General features: G+C 35.7%; 1 protein-coding gene and 1 long non-coding RNA gene across 4 annotated transcripts in view; one reads left to right on the forward strand and one right to left on the reverse strand.

Moving 5' to 3' along the window:
* Positions 1 to 24860, forward strand: part of LOC120532695 (tumor necrosis factor alpha-induced protein 8) — a 79374-nt gene that overhangs the window by 48328 nt on the left and 6186 nt on the right. Inside the window, exon 1 of one of the 3 annotated variants that reach the window (XM_039758981.1) lies at positions 6069 to 6281. The exons of the other annotated variants lie outside the window; for them this stretch is intronic. Coding sequence (XP_039614915.1) covers positions 6251 to 6281 — 31 coding nt within the window. The 5' untranslated portion in view covers positions 6069 to 6250. Of the gene's footprint in view, positions 1 to 6068; positions 6282 to 24860 lie in introns of those variants that run through there. 3 annotated transcript variants of the gene reach the window in all.
* Positions 3233 to 24860, reverse strand: part of LOC120532696 — a 75907-nt gene continuing 54279 nt past the window's right edge. The window contains exon 3 of the long non-coding RNA XR_005634343.1: positions 3233 to 4124. This is a non-coding gene — a long non-coding RNA (uncharacterized LOC120532696). The remainder of the gene's footprint in view (positions 4125 to 24860) is intronic.

Below are 24860 nucleotides of genomic sequence, written 5' to 3' on the forward strand. Positions count from 1 at the left end.
CTTATCTATCAAATACATTAATGCAGCACAGTTTTATTCCATTTAATGCTTTGCCCTCTCCACGACCATAACCTATCGTCTGAGGGGAAGAAGTGAAAGCTTTAGATTCGTCAAAAATTTCGATCTCTGGTTTTCAATGAATATCTGCTTTTTATATCCCCTGATACAGAAAGCATTGATATCTTGATGATGAGTTTCTGTGTGTGTGTTTGTGTGTCACAGTTTCTTGAGGATGTTTTAGAGCTAAAAACTTGAAACTTAAGCCTATTATGAGATGACAATGTACTAATTAGTTTTTGAGGCAAATTGTGCAAAAGAAAGGGGCACTGTAGAGGAACCCATAAATACCATGATTCTGCAATTAATTGTGAATTCTTCTATTTTATAATCAGAAAGATCAGCATCAGAGTGGTAAATAATTACTGAAAATGTCATAGAATACTTTGGGTAACTTGGTGCCTAGGGTGCAAAGCCGACTGATGCTCAAGTCCAAAACGTTTTGTAATGGTATCATGCCGCATAGCATCTATCACACTACTGGAGCTGCAATTTCAAGTTCTTTTATGAACTCAATGCTGTGCAGTACAATATATAAATTAGTAATCACTGGTTCTGCAATGAGGAGGGCATAGTGGCAAAATGTATCTGGCTTTTGATAAAATAAGTGACAGTTATTTAAGCAACAAAGTCTTCAAGATTTACAAACTTTATTTTAGTAATACTAGTTCCAGAGTGTTATGACACTGGCCTCAGAAATTCTGTTACTCAAGACAAGTAGGGATAGCAGGATATGATTGAATTTATTTATTTTACAACAATGCATAGGAATATCAGTCAGAATGGGGTACATAAGATATCTGGCATGTATTGTTAACCCTTCATACTGTGGCCATACTTTGCAGTATGGATCTCTTTCATTAAAGAATGAATGCTATCTGAAGGTTCTGTATTGACAGAGTAACTTAACTTTTTTTTGTGGGTTGTGTTTGCTTTCCCCTTGAAGTTAGTTGATATAATGTCATTTTGTTTAGTTGTACTGTTTACCTCTAAAATATTGTTACTCTTCTAAATTGTTCTGCCTCTCTCTCATATGGTACAGAAACCCCAAAAGACTGAAGGACTTGTTATATTAGGAGACTTCACATTTACCCTCTATTTGTGTTTCACGGTATTGTTTTGGGACACATGTTGTTTAACATTTTTTTTCCCTTTAGGTTGACTAATTAATCGCCATGGAATCGGCATCCACTGCTATGTCAACAAAACACTGTGTCTGTTCTTAGTACAGATATGAAAGGTGATTAATCTCCTTTAGTAGTGGAAATTGCTTGTGCAGTATATTGTTCATAAAGTACCTGACATTTTGTACCTTTAGTGTAACCTCCGTATTTGAACTGTTGCCTAGCCTGTTGAGTATTTAATCAATATACCAGTGCCCATGGGAGAAGTTATGAAGGCCGACTCTTGTAAGCATCATATTTACATGTGTTTTTCTACAGTCTAGTAGTAAAACTAGTAAATGACTGGCACAATAAGATTTCATACTAATTTTAATAATAGAAAAACTAATCATATTGGGCCTGAAGGAATGTTGTATGTGTTAGTGTTCCCTGTGGTGGAATGGTTTCATGCCCAGGTTAACTTCCTTTATTTATGTTTTAATGCTGTCATGATCTGTATTAATTAATACTGAATAGATCTACAAAATATTTTTTAGAAATTACCATTTTGAATAGCAAGTTAATAGATCCAATTCAGTACTTTAAAATTGTAGTGCTTGTATGGTCCACAATATATTTTTCTTCAGGTTGCTAGTCCATTGGAACAAATGCCAAATGTTTGAAGTTGATCATAAATTTTTATTTGAACTATGCCATATTGTGCTAGTTTTATTAAAAAAAGAACATCCAGAGTTGGTGAACAAAACAAAATAGGTTTGCATTGGTTTGTTGTTACACAGTGATGCTACTTAAAATTATTATAAACAGATTGGTGAACCTCTCTGCAGTATCTCAGTGCTAACCTGTGCACTTTGTGCCTAACAGATATGTTGTAATATTTGTATTGTTTGTCATTAATGACTTGGAGGGTTTGGTTTTAAAATGGACACTGAAATAAGTCAAAGAGCTGTTATTTTTATTTTCTAGAAAAATATAATTTTTATTCTTAAACTGTATTAAATATGCCAATTGTCATGTAATACAGAAGTACAGAAAAGACAATGTGGAAAGCTAATACAGTAGAGCAGATTGGAAATTATACAAAATAGTTGGAACCATCAAAGTTAAAAAGTCATATTGGGAAATGGAACATGAACTACAGATCAGTAACAAAAAGACCGAATTGCTTCACTCTTCTCACGTGCTCAGATCCTTGTTGAACAGTATATAGTACAGGGCACTGTGTAAGTACAATATTTAACGATCAGTCATATGTTCAGATGTAAGAAATAAAGCATAAATGTATAGTTAAAGTGCTTAACAGTGCAGGCTTTTTATTGTCATATTCATTATTTTATGAACAAGTCATTTTTTCACACATTGATGTTCATAAAACTGTTTTTTGAAATGCTATACTTGCAGATACATTGTGCTCTGTTTACATGAAAATTCAGTACAATGTTTATATGTCTCCAAGTTATTTTATTGCAGGGAATATAGTGCTAGAATTAAGATGTTTGAACATGGATGGAATATTCTTACAATCTATTACAAATAAAGCTATTTTCCTAGTTTTAAATAATGCCAGGTGTAGTGCTTTTAGTGTTTCTAGCCCCTTAGGTAATTGTAAAGAAGTTTATGACATGACCAAAAGAAATGTGGTCACTGGTTATATAGCTTGTTTTTTGTGCAATGAATTTTTTTACCAGTCATAAAGACTATCTCCTAACAAGGAGAAGGGTGGAAGCTAACAGTTTTTAAGACCACATACTACCTGACAAAGAAAAATTATTGCAAATTCTGATTAAGATCTTGTTTTATTTCAGTGTGTGAGTGTTTGTGAGGGAGCAACAGCAGCAAGTTCACTGTTTTCATAAATAGAAATGAGTTTTTAATCTTGTTTTGAGCAGTTCAATTATAGACGACTCCTTTATGTAATGAGGTAAAGAGTTCCACAGGCGAGGAGCAGCAGCTGTAAAAGCCCTGTCCTCTATAGTTTTGCACTTAGTACGAGGGACAACAAGAGACAACTGACCAGAAGACCTAAGCACTCTGGATGGCAGGTGTTATATTGATCTCGTAAATTATTTTGAGTTGTTACAATATTGGTGGCATATATTTTCTTTATTTTGCAACTTTGACTGGGAACCATCTGTAAACTTTCTGATCCTACCTTCTCTAATTCGTAATTAGCAATATTAAGTGCAAAGAAGGCCATGGCACATATTTTAGAATTGATGAACCTTACATTTTAAGCTGTTGGAATGCAAGATGAAATGTGTACCTTAAGAGAACCTACTTTTAGCCATCTATATTTATCCTTTTCTTCATCTTTAGTGGTTTCTAGTGCATAATTTTTTAAAGCTTATAACATTCTCAGGCTTGTATAATTCAGTTCAGGATTAAAGGGGAGCCAGAACTGATTGCAAGAGAAGTAGGTTTACCAGGTCATTATTGTTGCATGTACAGAATACAATAAAATTATTACTTGCATATGCTGATGAACATGTAAAATGTAGAGAATCGCAAGTGAATGTCTTGGAGAGTGTGTCTAGATGTGGGAGTAGTAGCTCCTCACATAGACCAGGTTCATTCCTGGGAATTACAATTTCTAAAAGTTGTCTGCCTGTAAATTGAATATTCTGCGACAGTGGCAACAAAATAAGTAAAATACCACACATTAATCACAACACAAATAATTAATTTATACTTTGTATTAAAGAACCTTTCATCATACAAATCCAGTCTCTTTCAGGAGGCCCAGACAACCGAGATGAGTGTAGTAGTCAGTTATGGTACTGTTCTCTTCTTCAGATGACGTAAGAGTGAGCAGGAGTTTGGTGGTAGATCGTTACAGAAAGCACCAATTCAAAGGTCCCAGGGTTGAGCAGATGAGCAGCTGTGGTGCTCTAGCATGTCCAGGGTCCAGCTGTTGTGTGATCAACATGTCAGGGTGTGGATACACTGTTGGTAGCATTAGAATAATATTGTATAATATTGTAATACAGAAAACCAACTCAAGAAATGCTTTCTCATGGGTTTAGACAGAACAAGAATGAACACAAAGGTAAGCAATGCATAACAAAAAGGAAATATTGGCACTGTGACATGGTTATAATAATAGTAATATTAATAGTGATCCCGAATAAAAATAATAAGCAGGAGCTTACCAGTATATGATTTCAAATCTTAACTAAAAATACAGACCACAGTGACGCACAACATATCATTAATCTTCACTGCTGCTTACAGTGAGGATAACAACGTACCTCAAAATTCTGTTTCAGGACCTGATTTCCCAGTCAATTCACGTTCCCATTAGAGGGTACTCTAGTCTAAAATCCTTTTGTTTGACAAAGTCTGTTTCAGGCTTTAGCAACAGAAAACTGTACCACACTGTAATCAGAAGAAATTTAGACTCCTTCACTTTTTTCTCTCTCTATTGTGTTGAAGACTGACGTTTAAATGTATAAATTTGCCATTTTTGCCCATCAATCTATACTCAATAACCAAGAATTACAATGTGAAAACATGTTTTCAGAAAGAAAGGAGAGAACTGAATACCTAAATAAATGAGAGATATCAAAATCTTTTGTTGTGGCACTGTTTATTATGGTTAGGTGCATCCTGCTTGCTTTAATTATTGTGTCTAGATAATGTATCTAGAACTTGACTAGAAATTGAGTGACTTTGGGACGATTCTCTTACTGTCCTTGAGTGGCCCATCCCATAGAATGTTGTGGAGTGACATGAAGATGACAGTTTACAGATGCTTCCCATTCAATGTAATGGATCTTGGGAGGATCTGCCAGAAAGAATGGAATAAACTGCCCAAATCCAGGTGTGCAAAGCTTGTAGAGACTTACCCAACACGACTCGAGGCTGTTAGTTGAAAAAATTAAGTACTGAATTTAGGATCTAAATACTTGTATGAATGAGAGATTTGAGTTTTTAAAAAAATCTAAGAAAAACATGTTTTTATTTTGTCATTATGGGTTATTGAGTAAAGGTTGATGGATACATTTATATTTTTGCCCATTTAAAATTAAATGTGCAACACAGTCAAGTGTCAAGAAAGAAACAGGGTCTGAATCTGGTGTGTCACATGACCTGCATTGGTAAGCAATGTTTGAGATGTGCGATTTGGAAAGTTGGAAAACTACTGGTGGCTTCTCCAGCAGAACTCCAGTAGTCTCACTGTCTTCTGGAAGGTACTTTCACATTAAAACTACTAAAAAGATGCATTATCTCTTAATCATAAAGTTTTTTTTTTTCCTTAAAAATATGTCATGGTCTAATAGTGTACTATGTAAGTATTTATGTTTTTATACTTTTTTTAGAAAGGAAATCTGTAAGAATTATAATGCTTTTGATACTTAATGTGTGAGATTAAACTCGGCTAAAAATAAAGGCTGTAGTTCTCTGACTTCAGAAATGTTGGTGTTTACAATATTTAAAAAAATGCTTCAAATAAATATAATCTGGAATAATACACAAATAAGGTAATGACTGTAAGAAAGAAAATTGCACCTTGTAGCCAAAACACCTTGAGAGCATTCTTGATAGATTGCCTTCAGTGGCATTATGCCTGTATCTTGTGCTTTACTGTATTGTACTGTACTAGCCATTAGTGTTCATGGCTTCTGCTTCTTGCCATCGTTGTGATTCTGAAAGTGCAACTTAAGTAAAACCATGTAATTAATTTTCATGGAAGACGAGGAGAAAGGCATCTTTTCTGACGTCCGCATAGAAAGTAAATGAAAGTGTAAAATACGAGGCCTACCGAGCTGCCTTGTTGGTGCTGCCTCATACATTGCTTTCATTTTGATGACTTAACTTAAGGGGGAGGGGAGAAGTGCCGACAAACTAACTCCACCCTGTGCAGGAGCTCCAGTGGCAGGAGGATAAAGAAAGCACTATCTGTAGTTGATTACTTGTGGAGCAGCTTGCCTCATAGCTACATCAGGGAATTTGGAATACAGAATACTTATTATTGCACTGTTGTTTTCTCACTCACTTCATTGGAAGGTCAAGATTTAGTTAATTTTTCTACCAGGTTTACTTCACTTTTTTCGTGACTACTTTCAGCAATGGGCTCAGAAACTGAGGAATCGAAAGAAGGTATGTGTACCATATAATATTACAAAGTAGCAGCTGGTAATCTACTCTTTAAGGAAAAAAACGTTCATTTTCATTTGAAAAATGGCACATTTATAGATTTTTCTGACAGCTGTACAGAGGATCTTCATTTTAGTTCTCCTTTGAAACTTTAAAACTAATCTAGCTCTGTAGATATATTTTGTAGAAGTAAAACCGCTTGATTATTAGTAAAACAATGTGTTATTAAACTATGGATATGTGAGGAAAAAAATCAAAGAATAGGTCTGAAACACTCATTTAGCCCAGTAAACAAAAATAATGTGTGAGAAAGTAATGCTTTTAAGAATCCATTCCTCTGAGCTTGAGCTTCTTTTAGAAATAAGATGATTTTTACACTCAAATATAATACTTTTAAAGTCACATCTTTGATTTTATGCACAACATGTAGTTTTTATTTTGTAAACAGCACATTTGAACGCATGTGCATTTGTATTTCTTTGCATATCTACTGTCTGTCTATCAACAGTTTGTGTTGTATGTGCACATTAGAACAGTTATGTACAGTATTTCATTAAAAAATCCACAGCACACTCGCACACAAACCCCTGCAGCTCATTCATACTGGGCCAGAATTACCCAGTATAACATAACATGTACAATATGACGAAGGTAATTGAATTCAACTTCTTGGAACTGTAAGGTGGTAATGCCAGCGACAAGGACGGGACATCCCCTCAGTAAGCAGCAGCCCTTGCAGATTCATATGATTTCATGAGTACTTAAGTTCTTTCCAACCTTCACATTGGCTCAGACTCGCAATATACAGTTCTTGGTGGGAACATTAGTTCTAAAACTCCTATTCTCTGGTCTCCCCTAATTTCTGTTGCAACTGAAGATTCCGCTTTTTTCTCTACAATACATGACTAGTTCCTCAAAAAAGGTTCAGGGATTTAAATACAGAAGGACTGTCTGAGTTTAACTTTTGTTTCAAGTGATTTCACAGTGCATAGTGCTGTATTCTTGATATCTGGTTTTCAAGTGTCTTTAACCGGCATGTTTTGCTTTGTTTTTTTCTTATACTGTACAATTTTACTCTGGGCACAAATTTCAGTAAAATACTCAATTGCAGCTTTGTTTCTTTTTTAAAGCACCTCATCATGGTCTGTGCTGTAAGATATTTTATTGATCCCAAGAGGAAAATGCAATTTTCCAGCTGCCAAAACGCAAAAACCACAGAGAAAACTCTAAAGTTGAAATTGTAACATGAATGCATACATGAATTTAACTAAATACTATGTCTTATTAAACTGAATGTCTTAAATGGCAGAAGAGCACACTGTAGTCAGATTATTTTGAATCTTTTAATGTTTGGCAAAAATAATGAAAAAAAAATGACCTCCAGTAGCACCTGGAATGAAATGATTCAATTAGCCTTATGCTGAGGGTGCACCACAGGTTGAAAATGTTGTTAGACAAAGAGTGAGAAGCATTGGTTATGATAGCCATCAGCTTAGCCATCATCCTTGTCTCTGCGGTTCCCTTTAGAAATTCCAGAGTTGCCCCCTAGAATAGAGCCTACCTTTCTGATTAACTTAATAATTCTGGTGGCATCTCGTTATTATGTCAATCGCAATATACTGTTATGTTAAAGAGCACACTTGAAACCACAAAGTGATAAAAATGTAATTATCATATATATATATATATATATATATATATATATATATATATATATAATATAATATAATATAATATATATATATATAATATAATATAATATATATATATATATATATATATATATAATATAATATATATATATATATATATATATATATATATATATAATCTCAATAAGACTTAATAAAAATGATAATGTAGGTCTCTACTAAAATGTATAATCAAAAGTCTGTTGAGTATAGAGAATTAATCAGACCTTTATCCAGTTCCAAGGATCAACAGATACTGTTGTGAACTTCTAATCCTAAAATGAGACAACATTCTGTTGTAAGGCACAAATAATGAAGTGGATTAACAAGGAAGAATTCGGGGGCAACTTAACATTACCAGTCAGCCCAACTACACTTCTCCCTGCACAACAGTATACTCTACATTCCACAAGATTCACATGCTATAGTGGAGTTTAATCTTCGAGTCTTGGATTAATTGTTTCATCTGCTGTAGTGTAATGTTAAAGTGAGGAAATATTTTTTTATTTTTTCCTTTTTAGTAGTAGTCTTTAAAAAATATTGGGTTAGACCTCTCCTTATTGGTTTTAACTACATATAGTATTTATACATGAAATAAAATCTGCTGAGTATTGCTTTCTCTGAGAAGTCTATGCAAGTGGGTCACAGATGTTAAAACAACAAAATAAGATAAGCAAGGTTGTGGTAAATAGGGCAGAGTACAGTTCGTGCATAATAAAATTCAAATATATAGGTGTTTCTTGTCTGCTTGAAAGCATTTGTATTAAATGAGCATCTAAAATACATAGTGCAACCACGAGCATCGCTTTAAACCAAGTGGCTGTTTAAAAATATAAGGTAAATTTTGAGACGAATCAAAATTCAAACATTTAAACAAACTTCTTTTTTTCATTTGCTACTCCTTCACTGCTTTAAATGTTAAGTCATCTGCTTATGTTGAAATGTACATACCAGTTAGCATATTTTTTTTTATTTTTTTTTTTTAAGTAGTTATTCTCCCCCACGCATAAATTTTAAATATTTCTCAACAGCTATCCACTGACTTGGAATTTATTCTATTCCAACTTGTGATGCCTGCAGTGCATATGCATGCAATGATCCAAATCTAGAGCATAAATTGCTCCATTATACCACCTCCAAGTGTTTAGATTTCTTAGTAAATTGTAGTTTCTTCCCACTTGTATACAAGGCAAAAACTGCCAAAATGGAAGCTTCTGAGCGTAAGCTTAGTGACTCAAATCAATTGTGAATGCTTTATTTCTTGTTTGATTCACTGAATAATAAGAGGACATACACTAACTTTCAAACGTTTCCAGTTCTTCAAATTTAATCAGTTGAAATACAGTGAATGACTTACAGTGGTGAAAAGGTAAGCAATACACTGTCAGAGGTTTAAATTTCAAGTTTAGGTTAGCAAAAACTGAAAAAAGGAAGTCATCAGAATATTACGAATGGGCCTTCTTCAGGGAACAACTAATAGGTTATAACCTATAGATGTTCTGCAGCAATTAAAGTAAATTACGCCTTGCAAGTTGGAGCAAACAGTTTACACAGGTGTCCCAGCATCTGTTGATTACTTAAAACCCTCTGCATGTCTTAAAGCAGGGTGGAATAGACTGTGTTACAACACCCTCTGAAGTACTACTTGGACAATATTGCATATGGCAAGAAAGGAGCAATGAGACAAAGCACTATTACCCATAGAAGTGTAGGCCTATCATTTAGAGAAACTGCAAACACAAACTGTGAGTATAGTGTCCTGCACAATCCAAAGGCAATTAGAAAGTGAAAGAAACCCTGATAGACATCTGGCAGACCCAAAGTCACAACCCAATGAGAAGGCAAGTTTCTGAGGGTTCGCGAAGATAAAAGAAACTGGCATTCCAGAACTCTGCAGTTAGTGCAGTTCCACTTTACAATGTTTACAGTTCTTTAAAGTTTCCACATCTGCATCAGGAATTATATTTACAATGTAGAGTTTGTAGGGACCCTGGTACCTTACAGATACTTGTGACTGAAACTGAATTACATGCTGAACTAGTAGTTACTGAAATGATGGCCTGCTTAAAGCTCAGTGGTAAACTTGATTACTTCCAGCTAGTGGCTAATTTGGAGATAAAAGAACCCATATAAAAGTTCACACATTACCAGTCTTATACCAGTGGCTCTTGACATTTCCTAAACAAATGTACACTCTGTTTGCTTAAGGCACATTTTAAGTTTGTCAAAATGCAGTTGAATTAAATGCTTTCCTAAAATAAGGTAAACTTAAACCTTTACATTTTATCATATTTGTATACTTTGGTACACTAACTTGCTTTGGCATAATAAATCATTTCAGCAAGCTGTTTAATCAGTATTGGCCTGTGGTATGGTCAGTCAGTAAGTCATTTTGTATGTAGAAAAGTTAATTTGAAATCTTTACTTCTACTTAAAAAATAAACTGGAGTATTTTTTATCAGATACTGATTACAAAAAACGTTTATATATTAACTTTGAGGGTGTCTGAGAAGCTAACGTTTGAGGGTTGCCCATTTTGATTACAACCAAAGCATACTTTAAGAATTTGTGCTTTCGAGTGTCTTTTAGGCTTCTTCTATTTCAGTCCTTAGACTCTTCATTTATTAACAACTTATACAATGAATGAAATTCAGTTTAACTCTTAAAATGCTAAATCAGTTGCATCTATTCATTGTGAAATCAGTTTTGGTCAAGTTCAGGGCTGCAGGATCCAAAGTCGGTCACAGCAGCTTCAGACCCAAAGCAGGACCCAAAACTGGATGGGGCATCAGCTCACCATGAGGGACATAAAAGAACTTGTTCATAAGGGACCAATTTAGAGTTAATATGTTAGTATGTAGTGAAGCCACAGTTTCTGGGGTTTAGGTGAATATAAAAGATGTGGGGGGAGCATGCAGACTGTAAGAACAATGCTTGTGACTCAGGACATACAGTAGGTGCTATCAGGAAGCAGCAGTACTTCTATTCCACACAGGATTAATTCAGTGCTCTTTTATTGTTCTGCTGCCATCTTGCTAAAAACATTCATAGCTGGCTTTGAAACATTAATTGAAACAGAATGGAAAATGGAAGTGTTGATAGATTGTTTTAAAATAGTGGACATTTTACCAAGGATGCGGTTGAAAATATCTATTTGTTAATCCTGTTTTGATCATTGTTTAGTCATTACTGTAAACCAGTGTATTTAACAAGGTATAAGTGAGCAGCCTTTTGACATCAGTGAGTGCAGTATTGTGTGTAAAAAAAAAAAAAAATAGATGAAGATGTTTCTGATACATACTGTATATTGCTAAAAGGAAAAAAAAAATAAAAACGCCTGGGAGGATGTGCATTAAAAGACATGAAATAATGTCTTTTGAGCAAAGCCAACAGCTGCTGTTGTCCAGGAGGATTGTTGAGCCAACAGTTAATGCATATCAAGTCATGCCTTTTGTATGTTCTGTTATGTAACTGATAATATGTAGACAGCAGTGGTATTGGACGCCTGTTAATATCTCGGCCCACTCTCTTCCTTAAGACTATTTGTCAAGTTAAGTTGATCTGAAAATGTTTTTTTTGCACATACTCTTTACCTCAGTGCTTTATTTATTCTTATTTATCAGTTCACTGAGCCGTCAGACAGAATAATTGCTGTCTGAATTCAATTGATTGGTTGAGTTTGTGTTGGATTCCCCTCATCAGCACTAATGTTTTTTCTGTTTTCATTTTGACAAAGTATGTGAATCTCTGTTCCCCTTTGTCTTGGGCAGCAGGGTGGTGATTGCAGAAGGTGTTTACTCATGTAACACATTAGAAGATTTACAAACACTTCACAAAACAGTGCACTTCTTATTTCATGGTGTGTGTGTGTGTTTTTTTTTTATGTATTTTTTACTTGTTTTAAAGTTGCATTTTCTATTTTAATGTTTAAATAATTATTTACACTTTACTATTGGCAACTCAGCTGACAGAAATGCCTCAGGAAGTCAACTGGTGTCAATAATATATATTCATCTGCAGGCACCTCATTGTTATCGGGTTAGTTCAATTTTTCAAACAGCATCACTTACACTTAAAGCATTTCACTGTTACCTTCATCAATAAATTAGACATCTTTTACATAAAAATGTTAAGCATCATAAAATTTATGCATAAAAATTTAGAAATTATACATGCACATTTATGGTTTGTTTATTTTTACAAATCTAATACAGTATCTGAACATTACAATATGGGATGCATTCCCCTTTATTATCTTGTCTGTGTATAATCACAAGTAAAATGACTTAAGGTGGCCACTGATATAAATGGGACACAATTTATGCTGATGATTAATTAGTTGAGAGAAAATTAAAGTGATTATTGTTTTTAAGCTTTTGCAGAGTAAATTAATTAATAAACACACAAATAATGATATTAAATACATATAATAGATTTGGTGTTCATTTACATAAATATATAGAGTGTATGTAAGCAAAGATCATGAACAAGCATTCTTTATGGAATGCCTTACTATGATAAATGTAATATCCATGTTAGATTTTGAGGATGAGCAGGTTCAAATGCCTTGCTCAGGTTCACCTAGTGCATGACAGGGACAAGTAGTCTACTAAGAAGGTTAGGGTTTAAATTCCAATTTAACCAATTATACATATTATATAGAGCAATCCATACTGAAATGAAATATCTTTCCCTTTATTAAGCAAGCCTAATATGTAAATACCATTAGTGTATATTTGAACGCTAAATGACAAATCACATGTGCAAGGACATTGGTGGAAATTAGGGGGGCGTGCATTTAAGACTGAAACCAGGAAGCACTTCTTTAAGAGATGTAGGAATCTGGAAAAAACAATGAGGAACGTAGTTTATACAGAAACCTTGACAACCTTGAAGTATCTAGTTGAAATGAGCTTGATGGACTAAATAGTCTCCTCTTGTTTATCATATTCCTTATGTTTTTTGTTTTAGTCAGTCATAGCAACTGAGACCATCCCATCATTGGGCAGGAATACCTGGGGAAAAACTTTTTGTATTCAAAAACAGTGACTACAGACATAAAATTCAAGACACAAAAAAGTGGAAACCAATGGACCACAATACTACCACATTATTAGTCTTAAATAAAGAAAATTTGCAAAAAAACTGCATTTCTAACTACTTTTTTCTTTTTTTTAAATTTATAATTGTCATCACTGAAACTCATAATGATTGATTAATGGATACATTACTTTCCTTACTAGTACAAATGTAGACCACTTTGTTGTTCACAAAACATCAATACATTGGAAGTCTCTTTCAGGCAAGTGCGGTATTTGTTTAACAGAAATGATTTCTCGGATGCCATACTTATGAATTAAGGCATTAGCCAACTTGTGCTTGTCACTTGTTCAGCCATCATTTTTATGCAGTGTCTTTCAGGGTGGGCATAATTTATTATCATTTTGCAAAAATGATTTTACAGATACAGTAGAATCCTGATTAGTGAAACTCCAGTTTAACTGTAGGCTATCTTCATCATACCAGCTTTTATTTAAAGTTTAATTGCTTTCTTATTGTTTTTCCCCCAATTGTAAAGTCTTTTTTTGCGATTCCTTACCAATGCGAGAAAGTACATTAAGTTTTTCTTCCATCAACACTGTCAACACTTGTTCTTTTTGTTGCTGTCATGTGTTAACCCAAACCACAAAAAATAAAGAAATAAATAAAAACAAGTAAAAACAAAACAATACAGCTGATAAAGAACTGAAATAAGGTGGATAATGCTAGCGATAATTTTCAACTGAATACAGTAGCAGAGTGACTGAGTGGTGGTGGTGCAGAGAAGGAGAGGTGCTAGTTAGTGAGTCATTTACATGAATGTTTAATTCATCCTCTCCCCTTCACTGATTACATGTTTCAGTGCACCAGCACATTCACTCTGATCCAGTGTAGCAGGCAGTTACCATTTAGTGTACAAGGACTTGATGTAGTCCCTTTATTCCTGCTGCTCTTGTTTTTTTTTTTTTTGTGCAGCGTCATTAATGTCAAACTTGTGTTGGTAAATGTATTGTACAATTTGCAGAAAATCACTCATAAATCAATTATTTTCATAACTCCTTCCATATATTTCTTTTTCTATAGTTTTTTCCCCATGATGGAGAATCCACTCCAGAATAACCGAAAATCCAGACCATTGGGGTCCGAATTAACAGGGTTCTAATACAGTATATACAAAATACTACAATACCACAGGGAGGATCACAAAGAGTCAGAATTTTACTTGTCATTGTCATATTGCACATTACATCCTTGCGAGTCAAGTAAATTTTATTTATATAGTACATTTAAAACAGCGGTTAACCAAAATGTTGTACAGTTTCTATAAATACACCAATAAACATTTCTCTCTATTATTAAAAAAAAAAATCCTGTGGAATGAATGACTAGTAGACGTTTTGTGATCTTCACGTTAAGATCATGAAAGACAAATGAAAGAACCGCGAGACGAAAGAGAATGGGCAAAAAAAAAAAAACAAACAGTAGGGTAAAGGGAAGAAGCCCACACAGATACAGGTGTCTCAGTGCACATCATTCAATGCACAAAACGTAGATTTACACAATAATGGAACATACACTATGAGGATCTGTGGACCCGCAACAGTTAAAGCAATGACAAGTTTAATTTCAAAGAAAACACAATTCAGTCAGGTTTATATTTATGACGACGGAGAATTGTTCAGAATGCGAACAGCAGAGACACAAAGTAGGAAAAAGGACAGCAGTTGTAAAGGCTTTAAAAAGATCGAAGGGCAGCACGACAGCAGCAAACACCGCGCAGAACAGCATTATACGTTCTTCGAGAAACAATTTAACCAGGCCCGGGGCTGTAAATAAAGGACAAGTATCGTTTTTAGAACGTCACACAAGACCAGGCAGTGAGCTATCATTTAAAACAAGTCCACGGACATCTAACCCTAGCAGTTGTTGGATTGCATCTGTCAGACAAGCACCATGTGCTCCCAGCTCTTAAAACAACAACAAGAGACAAGCAAAACATGCAGCTCGACAGCAGATGATGCGACAGCATATCCTTAGCGTACGTTCAGCCGCCCCTCCCCTTCACAACGCTAGCAACAACAACAACAACATTTATTTATATAGCATATTTTCATACAAAAAAATGTACCTCCAAGTGCTTTACAAAATGAAGAATAGAAAAAAAAAAGACACAGTAAGAAAAGAAAATAAGTCAACATTATTTAACATAGAATAAGTAAGGTCCGATGGCCTGGGTGGACAGAAAAAACAAAAACTCCAGACGGCTGGAGAAAAAAAATTAAAATCTGTAGGGATTCTAGACCATGAGACCACCCAGTCCCCTCTGGGCATTCTACCTAACATAAATGAAACAGAACTCTTTGGATTTAGGGTTCTCACGGAAGGAATTGATGATGATGGTCACGTAGACTTCTGGCTTTCAGTCCATTAATGTTGGTGACAGGCCGCCACGACATAGAAACCGGAAAAAGAAACAGAAGAGAGAGTAGGGGTCAGTACGGATTTTAGAGCCACCATGAATAGTTGTTATGATGAATTGAACATACAGAGTATCCGGATTAAGTTAAAGTGAAGTTAGGAGAAGCCCATGTTAAAGTAATGTGTTTTCAGCAGTGTTTTAAAGTGCTCTACAGTATTAGTCTGGCGAATTCCTATTGGCAGGCTATTCCAGATTTTAGGTGCATAACAGCAGAAGGCCGCCTCACCACTTCTTTTAAGTTTAGCTTTTGGAATTATAAGGAGACACTCATTTGAAGATCTAAGGTTACGATTTGGGATATAGGGTGTCAGACATTCCGATATATAAGATGGAGCGAGATTATTTAAGGCTTTATAAACCATAAGCAGAATTTTAAAGTCAATCGTGAATGACACAGGAAACCAGTGTAGTGACATCAAAACTGGAGAGATGTGCTTGGATTTTTTTTTCCTAGTTAGGATTCTAGCAGCTGCATTCTGCACTCGTTGCAAGTGATTGATGTCTTTCTTGGGTAGTCCTGAGAGGAGTGCGTTACAGTAATCCAGTCTACTGAAAACAAAAGCGTGAATTAATTTCTCAGCATCTTTCAATGATATAAGAGGTCTAACGTTTGCTATGTTTCTTAAGTGAAAAAATGCTGTCCTAGTGGTCTGATGAATATGCAATTTACTTTAGTTTTTTACTTCCGTCTTAACTTTTAATCCTAATGCATCAAGTTTATTTCTGATAACCTCATTGAATCCATTATTGCCAATCACTAAAATTTCAGTTTTCTCTTTATATAGCTTGAGAAAATTACTATTCATCCATTCAGAAATACCAGTAAGACATTGTGTTAGTGAATCGAGAGAGTCGGAGTCATCAGGTGCTATTGATAAGTACAGCTGTGTGTCATCAGGATAGCTGTGGTAACTCACATTGTAACCTGAGACAATCTGACCTAACGGAAGCATGTAGATTGAGTTGAGCAGCGAACCCAGGATAGAGCCTTGTGGAACACCATATCGAATATCATCAATAGCAGCGTTATACGTCTGGCGAGGAAGAGATGTAGCCACGCACGGGGCCGAAAATAAAGGACAAGTATTGTTTTTATGAAGGTTTTTAAAGTAAAAGTGAAAATAATGCATATGTAACAATTCCCAAGAAAATAACAATCTCTTTAAATTGTATATTGCCTGCCTAAGGTAAAGTCATCCCTGATGGAGGATCCAAGGAATCGGATTAGTGCTATTTCAGATGTGGAATGGCAAAATAGGGAAGGCAGCTTGATGAATGAGGTCTCCAGGACTTAAAACAAATCCAAATCATATTATGTGATATCATCTAATGTGAAATTCTACTCCGTACTGCTAGTATTTTTATACTGTATTGAGGATTTATTCTGTTCTATGTATTGTATTGTATTGATCACCTTCTTTTTAACACCCACTGCACGCCCAACCTACATGGAAAGGGGTCTCTATTTGAACTACCTTTCCCAAGGTTTCTTCAATATTTTTTTTTTTTTTGGGAGTTTTTTCGGGTGGCCTTAGAGGGTCAAGGCTGGGGGGCTGTCAGGAGGCAGGGTCTGTTAAAGCCCATTGCGGCACTTTAGGGGGCAGAGCCCCCTAGTAAAATAAAAAGATAAAACAAATGACATTACTCTCATGCTAGTTTAAAAGGACAACAGATGGGTTTTCTACCTAGATTTAAATGTGACCAAAGCTGGTGCAGACCTAATCCAAAGGGGTAAGCTGTTTACAGTAGTTGCTCCTAAACTTTAAAGACACAGTCCCAAACACCTCAGCCCAACTAGCAAAAATTGATCTGAGGTTCTAAGTGGTGAATAAGGGTGAAAAAGGTCATTAAGATAATAGGGGGCTAAACATTCAGAGACTTTAAAACAAACAAGTTTTTAAAATCCAGTATTGTAGTGAACAGAAAGCCAGTGAAGAGAAGTTGAAATTTGTGTTATTTGATTATGTTTTCGTGTGCCTATTAGGAGCCTGACTACAGCATTCTGGATTACTTGTAGACGGGCTTGGGGTGACTGGTTTACTCCAGTGTATGATGTGTAGTCAATCCAACAAGACACAAAAGCATGAAGGTTTTCAAAATCAGCAGAAGATGGAAAAGGCTTGACTTTAACTAATACCCTGAGCAGATAGAAATAGGCTTTTGCAACGGAGTGATTTGTTTGTTGGATTTGAGAACATTATCAAAAATCACACCAGGTTTGTTTTCCGATTGGTTTACAGTAGGTTGTCAATGAACCAACGTTACTTGTAGGAACACAGATAAGGTCAGAGGGTCCAAAACACACAATCTTGGTTCTGTTTTTTTTCATTCAGATTGCAAAAGTTCAGTGACATTGCAAATGAAAGCGATTTAAGGATGAACATCCATAAACTGAAGCACAGAGACTAGTTCATGGATAAAGCCATCAAATGTGGCTAAGTCAAAGTACTGCATGGTAGTATCTCTCTGTTGGGTGTAAAGCAATTCTGGATAGATATTAGTATGTTAGACCATGGAGAGGTGTGTTTGCTATAGAATTTATATTGTATTAATCTTAATATTGTATTAATCCCTTTCTAACAAAGTTTTAAGAGGAACCTTTTCTTTTGAAGCTAGCTTTCCACTCCTTGCCTGTGTGTGTGAGGTAAGGATGTTCATTCCAACCCTTTTTTTTTTTTTTTTTTTTTAGGATTTTAGTATGAAATTATTCCATTAGCTACTTTTTGTAGAAGTATGTCCCTAGTAGCTGAAGTGATAGTTTAATTAATTTAGTCAATTTAAGCATTGATTTCTTAAGCTAGTTTAGAAATTAGATGCACATTTACAAAAATGGTCTGACCTTCATAATCATATCAAGGACAAAGCCTATGTAGTAAAAGGGTCTTTGGATCATCCATCCATCATTCAACCCACTACATCCTAACTACAGGGTCACGGGGGGTCTGCTGGAGCCAATCCCAGCCAATACAGGGAGCAAGGCAGGAAACAACCCCCGAGCAGGTCACCATCCCACCGTAGGACACGCACACACGCATACACCCACACACCTAGCCTGCATGTCTTTGGACTGTGGGAGGAAACCGGAGCGCCCGGAGGAAACCCACGCAGACATGGGGAGAACATGCAAACTTCATGCAGGGAGTACCCACTGTGCCATTGTGCCGACCCCGTCTTTGCATCATGTAAACATATATATATACTTGTGGTACCCAGCCGGGACGCCCAAGACTGGATGCCTCGAGGGGGCGACCGCCCTGGGGGCCACAGGTGCAGAGCTGGAAAGCTCGACCCTGTAGGGGCCCGTGGTTACCGCCAGGGGGCACCCCAATACCTGGAGGACCCTGGACCTCAGCACTTCCGCCACACCCGGAAGTGCTGAGGGGAAGAAGAGGGGACACCGGAGTGCTTCCAGGGATGCAGCCGGCATTCCTGGCACACTGGGGCGTGTCAGTGGGAAATTGCCGGGAACACACCTGGAGCACATCCGGGTGCTTATTTAAAGGGGCCGCCTCCCTTCAGAGGATGACTTGAGTTGGGAGAGAAGAGTGGACGAGGTCTCTGGAGGAGAGAAGGAGGCGGTCTGAAGGCATTGTGTGTTGGCCAGAACTGTGGGGTATTGGGGACTTTTGGGGACTGCACTGGACTTTTGTAAATATATATATAACAAAGAGTAAAATATAATGAAATTGTGACACTGTTTTTGTACAATATATTGAAACATTTACACACTAAGATGTATACATTGGTTAAAAGAAAAGGTAGTTGTATTGGCTGTTTTTAAAATAAGGTGAATCATCTTGCCATGAATATAGCTGGAAGAAAACTGGTGCTTCAGATGTAGAAATTACAAATAAATGAGACGTGAAAATGACAAATTATTTTAAAAAGTAAAGTAGTAATCCGACTTGGTAATAAACATGCAGATGGTGTTTTTTTTGCAACATACAAATGAGGAACTTTGTGTTGAGCCATTTTCCTCCTGTTAAAAATAACATTAAAAAGGAGAAGCAACAACTGGAGTTTTGGATTACTTTTTCTAAGACTGGCATTGTACACTGCCAGTGTACCATGGAGCACAAAATAAAGTCTGCTTCTGTAGTCATTTTAAAAAACACATTTAACCAGAAGTAAATGTCTTCAGGATGTTAGAATGTGAGCCTAATACTCACCGTCCATCCCTCGGGTACTCAGACTTAAACTTACAAACCTGAGGTGAACTTTGAAGCAGGAGTGTCAAACTCCGATCCAGGAGAGGTGCAGTGTCTGCAGATGTTCATTCCAGCCACTTTCTTAATTAGTAATCAATTACTGCTGTTAATGGGACATATTTCTTTCGCCTTAATTATCTTGACTTGCTTTTAAAGATTTAAACCCTTAATAATTACTTTTTTCTTAGCCAGAAGCAAAACAATGAGATACAAGGTGAGGCAACAGATGATCAGCTAACTTTGCCATTCTAATACTCAGTTGCTGTAGGGCTCAATATTTTGACCCCAACCAGTTTCTAAACTGTATTCCAATTCTTGCTCTTAATGAATCACTTTATTTCTGTGTCTTATTGATTCTTTCATTCTGCTACTCCTGTCATTTCCAGCACTGTTGCTTTACGTTATAGATGAAACTTAGATGTCTAAGTGAAGAAGAAAGCAACGCGGAGAAAAGAGATTCAAAAGTGTTTGAGAGACAAAAAAGAATAATCTAGGTGCAAATTCCGAAAATACGGAAAATAATTATCAGCCCGGAACAAGTGGATTTGGGGGGAAAAAAGCACGTCTAATCCGGACATTGGCACTATACACATGCAGAGCAGGTTAGAGATTATGAAAGCAAAGGAATTCAAAAGACTCAAAAAAAAAAAAACATTGGCGCGATACACATGTGGAGAAAGTTAAAGAATATGAAAGTAGGGAAATTAGAAAGTATAAAAAAAAAAGTAAAGATCGCAGTAGTGCAAACAAACGGAAATGATTACTCGAAAAAGGGAAAATAATCACCAGGTGTCAATGAAACAAAAGCAGGACAAAGTGAGGTCAGAAATAAAAGACAAAGTAGAAGAGAAAGTAAAATGTCATAAAGAGGTTAAAAAAACAAGGAAGCCAAACATATGCAGAGCAGGTTAGAGATAATGAAAAAGGGAATTCAAAAGCCTCAAAAAAAAAAACGTAGGCGCGAAACACATGCAGAGCAAGATACAGAATATGAAAGCAGAAAAAAACTACAGCGTCAAAACAAAGAAAGTGAACATCGTATTAGCGCAAAGAAAGAGACATTACTCGGACAAATGGAAAGGTGAATAGAGATCGAGAATATATGGACATAGGTGATATGTCAGAAGTATGTAAATATGGTAAGGCTTTGAAATTTAAGTCAAAGAATTTCAAAAATGGAATTTAAATCACATGCATTTATTGGTTACTTTGCAAAAAATATGATTAACTGCTGGTGATGTAGATCATTTTGTCTGTGCTGAAATTCCAAACAGAGAAACCTACCCTGAATTATGGTACAAAGTCATTAAACACAAGTCTCACAGTCCTCATTAAAAAGATTCAGCACATCGGGATTCGAAAGATTCCAAATACTGTTTTTACAGAAGTTCGGAAATAAAAGTGAAACTAATGAAATAGCAACAATTCAAAGAAAAAAAAAATCTTAAAAGTTTGTATCTGGAAAAACAAAAACGGGGGTTGGCAAGCAAAGCCCCCTAGTTATATATAAAGATTGTTAACTGCACAATTTTCCCGTTACTCCCCAAAACCTTTGATAAAGCGTAATGTCCAAATTCAGTAGAGTTCTGTTTACTCCTTTGTGTTTTTGACTGTATTCTAGTTTAGATGTTATTCTATTATAAACAAACAAATAATGTAGAGATGAGCTATGCTTCTTCAATATCATTAAGCTGTAAAATGTATTAATTTGTAGGAGATAGGGAAAAGCAAACAAATGCTATAGTTTAGATTTTTTTCTTTTTGCATAGAAGTTCTGTGCTAGTGCAATACTTGCATTAAGACAAAAATATCTAATTTGGCTTTATGTGAGCTTCAAATTTTAAGGAATGAATTTGTTGTTTTTTCTCTAGTACTTTAATGCAGTCATCTTGTTAATGCCACATCAAGGATAAAAAATACAAACAAAGCTTAAGAGCCAAGTCAATTGTTACAGACCATAAAGCAACGCAAGTTTTGGAATTGGAGTGTAATTTATATAGAGTTATAGGTATGGAGAAGTTTAAAATGTATCATTCATTTAGTATTACATATTACCTTAAAGGTGTGAGATTTATGATTCTGTAAAACCACTGTAATTATGTTGTGTTAGTTATCTAACCAAAGCTCAAAATATTTTGACTACATGCAGCCCCCAATGGAAGTTTGGAGAGTTGGTCTTTGTCCAGAGAGATTTGATCATCCGGCTCCTGAATACTTCTTTACATTTATTCCTGACCATAGTTTACATCCCAGTAAACTCCTTATTAACAGTGTATATTGTTCAGTTTTGGTTGTAATAATTAGATTCTTGCTTTTGTTAAAAAGTTTACACTGGTGGATGAGAAATACTTTTTCAATACTGTGGAGCAAACAATATTTATAAAGTTAAACATTGTTTATATTAAAAAAAAAACCTAAGCCACAAAACATTAAAATGACGTCCGTTAGCTTGTTAAAATAGCATACCACTGAATTCCTTAAGTGCTTTTTAAACAAAAAATAGCAAAAGATTTTCTTTGTAACTTTTTAAATATACTAACATCAGTATTTGCTCAAGCATTCATTCAATTTCTGTAACCCTTTCTTATGTCATTTTGAAGTTTACATCGATATAAGGCTTGACCGTCCTCTAGTTATTTCTGAAGCACACAGAGCTCAGTACAGGACTACCGTCTAATACAAGCCCCTAGTTTCCCTCTTTCTAGAACATTCATTTTTATCCCTGTTTCAGTTATGCAGCAGGATAACAGGCTGCAGTTCTTGTGGATTTATCTCATTCGATACAGGGATCATTGGGAGCCTTTAGCAACTAATGCAACACTTCAGCATGTTACACCAAAACCAGGACATACAAGTTACAGTATTTCCATTTTTTATTTATTTATTTTTTAAAAGTACATTTGCCAATAACAGGATAAAGGCAACATAACAATAAGAATGGAAAAGAAGAATCATAAAATTGTGGGAGTCATAAAATACCAGCTTATGGTTCAGATGTGCTTGGGAAATGTAACTCTTATCACAAACATATACACAAATTACAAGGTTTTGTCTGGTAAAATCCATGGAAATTGAAAAGAAAAGTTTATCATGGAAAAGAGATAAGATAGACAGGTTTGCTTTGCTACTACGATTGAAATTTAGGCATAAGGTCATGAGTTGGAAACATGAACATAAAGTAGGTTTTCTTTTGCCTGTAACAAATTTCAAAAGCAGTGGTTACTTGCACTTGCTTATGCAGCACTGTGCAGGTGGCTCTGGGAAGCAACTTTTTCCATGGGTACTATTATGTAATACAAGTTCTGTCATTGTTCTCATATATGATCACAGGGACGTCTGCAATAAGTCTTTATAGTTTAGCTTGAATTATAAACTAACATATTTTCTGAAAGAACTGTGTAAGGAAATAGGCCAGATGTCCAGCAATCCACCACCTGGCTGTTTTAATGGCCGTAGTGCAATATGGTCCATGTTCTGGATGTGTCTGAAGGAGACCCGCACGGAGAAGCTTATTTTGTTTATATGTTCTCTGAAACGGCAGTAGAAAATGATGCGGATCAGAAATGCACATATAAGATGTGTAATGAATGATACTCCCATAATCCCAGTGCTATATGCTAATCGCCCTGTCAGCCCACACGCTACACTGTGTTTGTTTGTGCAGAGGGAGGAGAAGCACAGTCTGGTGTTGCTATGCAGAGAAGATGGAGTACATTCAATAAAAGCAGGAGATGATATATTTAAAATGGTAAATTGTTTCTCAAAACAATGCAGAGAACATTTTCCTGGCTTATTCATAATCAAAACTTTTCAGCTGAGCTATTAACATTTTACTACAAGAGCAAGAGTTAGTGAAGGGCAGCCTCACTGTGTATCTGGAAAAGGGGGAAAAAAAAGGAAAGGCCATTAGATCAGTGGTAGAAAAAGGCAACGTTTTGGGCACGTAGCCTTTTTTATTTGACATTTTCAGAAGTGAAGTTAGTTCACTTTATTACATGATTACATCTTGCCTGAAGAAGGGGCCTGAGTTGCCTCGAAAGCTTGCATATTGTAATCTGTTTAGTTAGCCAATATAGGGTGTCATTTTGCTTGGCTTTTCTCTACATTCATAATGGCTAACACGGTACAACACCCTAGTACTACATAAATATGAAATACATTTATAATCCTTCAAGCCATTTATCAAGCATGCTCAACTTTCTATGTTTTAAGATGAGTTTCAAGTTTGATTCTGTGCTGTTCTCCATTCTCTTAGCTTCTGACGTGTTACCCTTCTCCCACTGAGCTTTGATCCCAAAACACCAGCAATCCTGCACTATAATATTGTGACTCTATCCAGTATTCAAGCCCATTTATATGTTGTGCTGCACCTTCCTCCATTGTTAACCTAACTTAATAAATGTGTTTACTTCTCAGCTGCAAAACTTGACCACAACTGCTGAGTGTCCACTTTATAGAGCGGGACACTCGAGGGCAGATGTGATTTGGCATCCTGTTTGGTTCTTATATACCATATATACTCGCAGATAAGTCGGGACTTGATTTTACCGTGTCATTTCTGGTATTTTATGTCAGCCTTATAAGTCGACAGTGGAAAACTCGCGCTATTGGTGCATGTGATTGTGATATGCGAACGCCCACCTGAGAGAGTAACCATGGAGAACGCTGCCTTTTTTTTTTTTCCTGTGTATTGTGCCTACATGACCACGTGGTAATGCCCAAACTAATCCAAAGCAACGTTTGCACTGATTTGTGTTTTTTTTGTATCTCACACCCTCGTACACCTTTATCATAAGAGCTTCCCTTATCAACAATGGAGCTTTTGATCAGAAGAAAATATGAAGCTTATTTTAAATTAAATGTTGTTGAAGTGGCGAAAGAAATTGGTAACTGCGCTGCTGCAACAAAATTAAATGTGTCTGAGAAACTGATGCGAGATTGGAGGAGGCAAGAAGATGTAAAAAAAAAAAATAATAAATAAAGATTAAGTATTGCATTTTTGAATGGGCGTATAAGTCAGGGTCTGATTTGTAAGATCGATTTTTTTCGGGTTTCAAGACCCAACTTATACACGAGTATATGCGGTATGTATCCAACGTACTCACTGTACAAGACTAAATATGATGTAGCTTCACCTTTATAATTCTCAATTTATCTGCGGTAC

Source organism: Polypterus senegalus, chromosome 7, assembly GCF_016835505.1.
Source record: "Polypterus senegalus isolate Bchr_013 chromosome 7, ASM1683550v1, whole genome shotgun sequence".
Lineage (NCBI taxonomy): Eukaryota > Metazoa > Chordata > Cladistia > Polypteriformes > Polypteridae > Polypterus > Polypterus senegalus.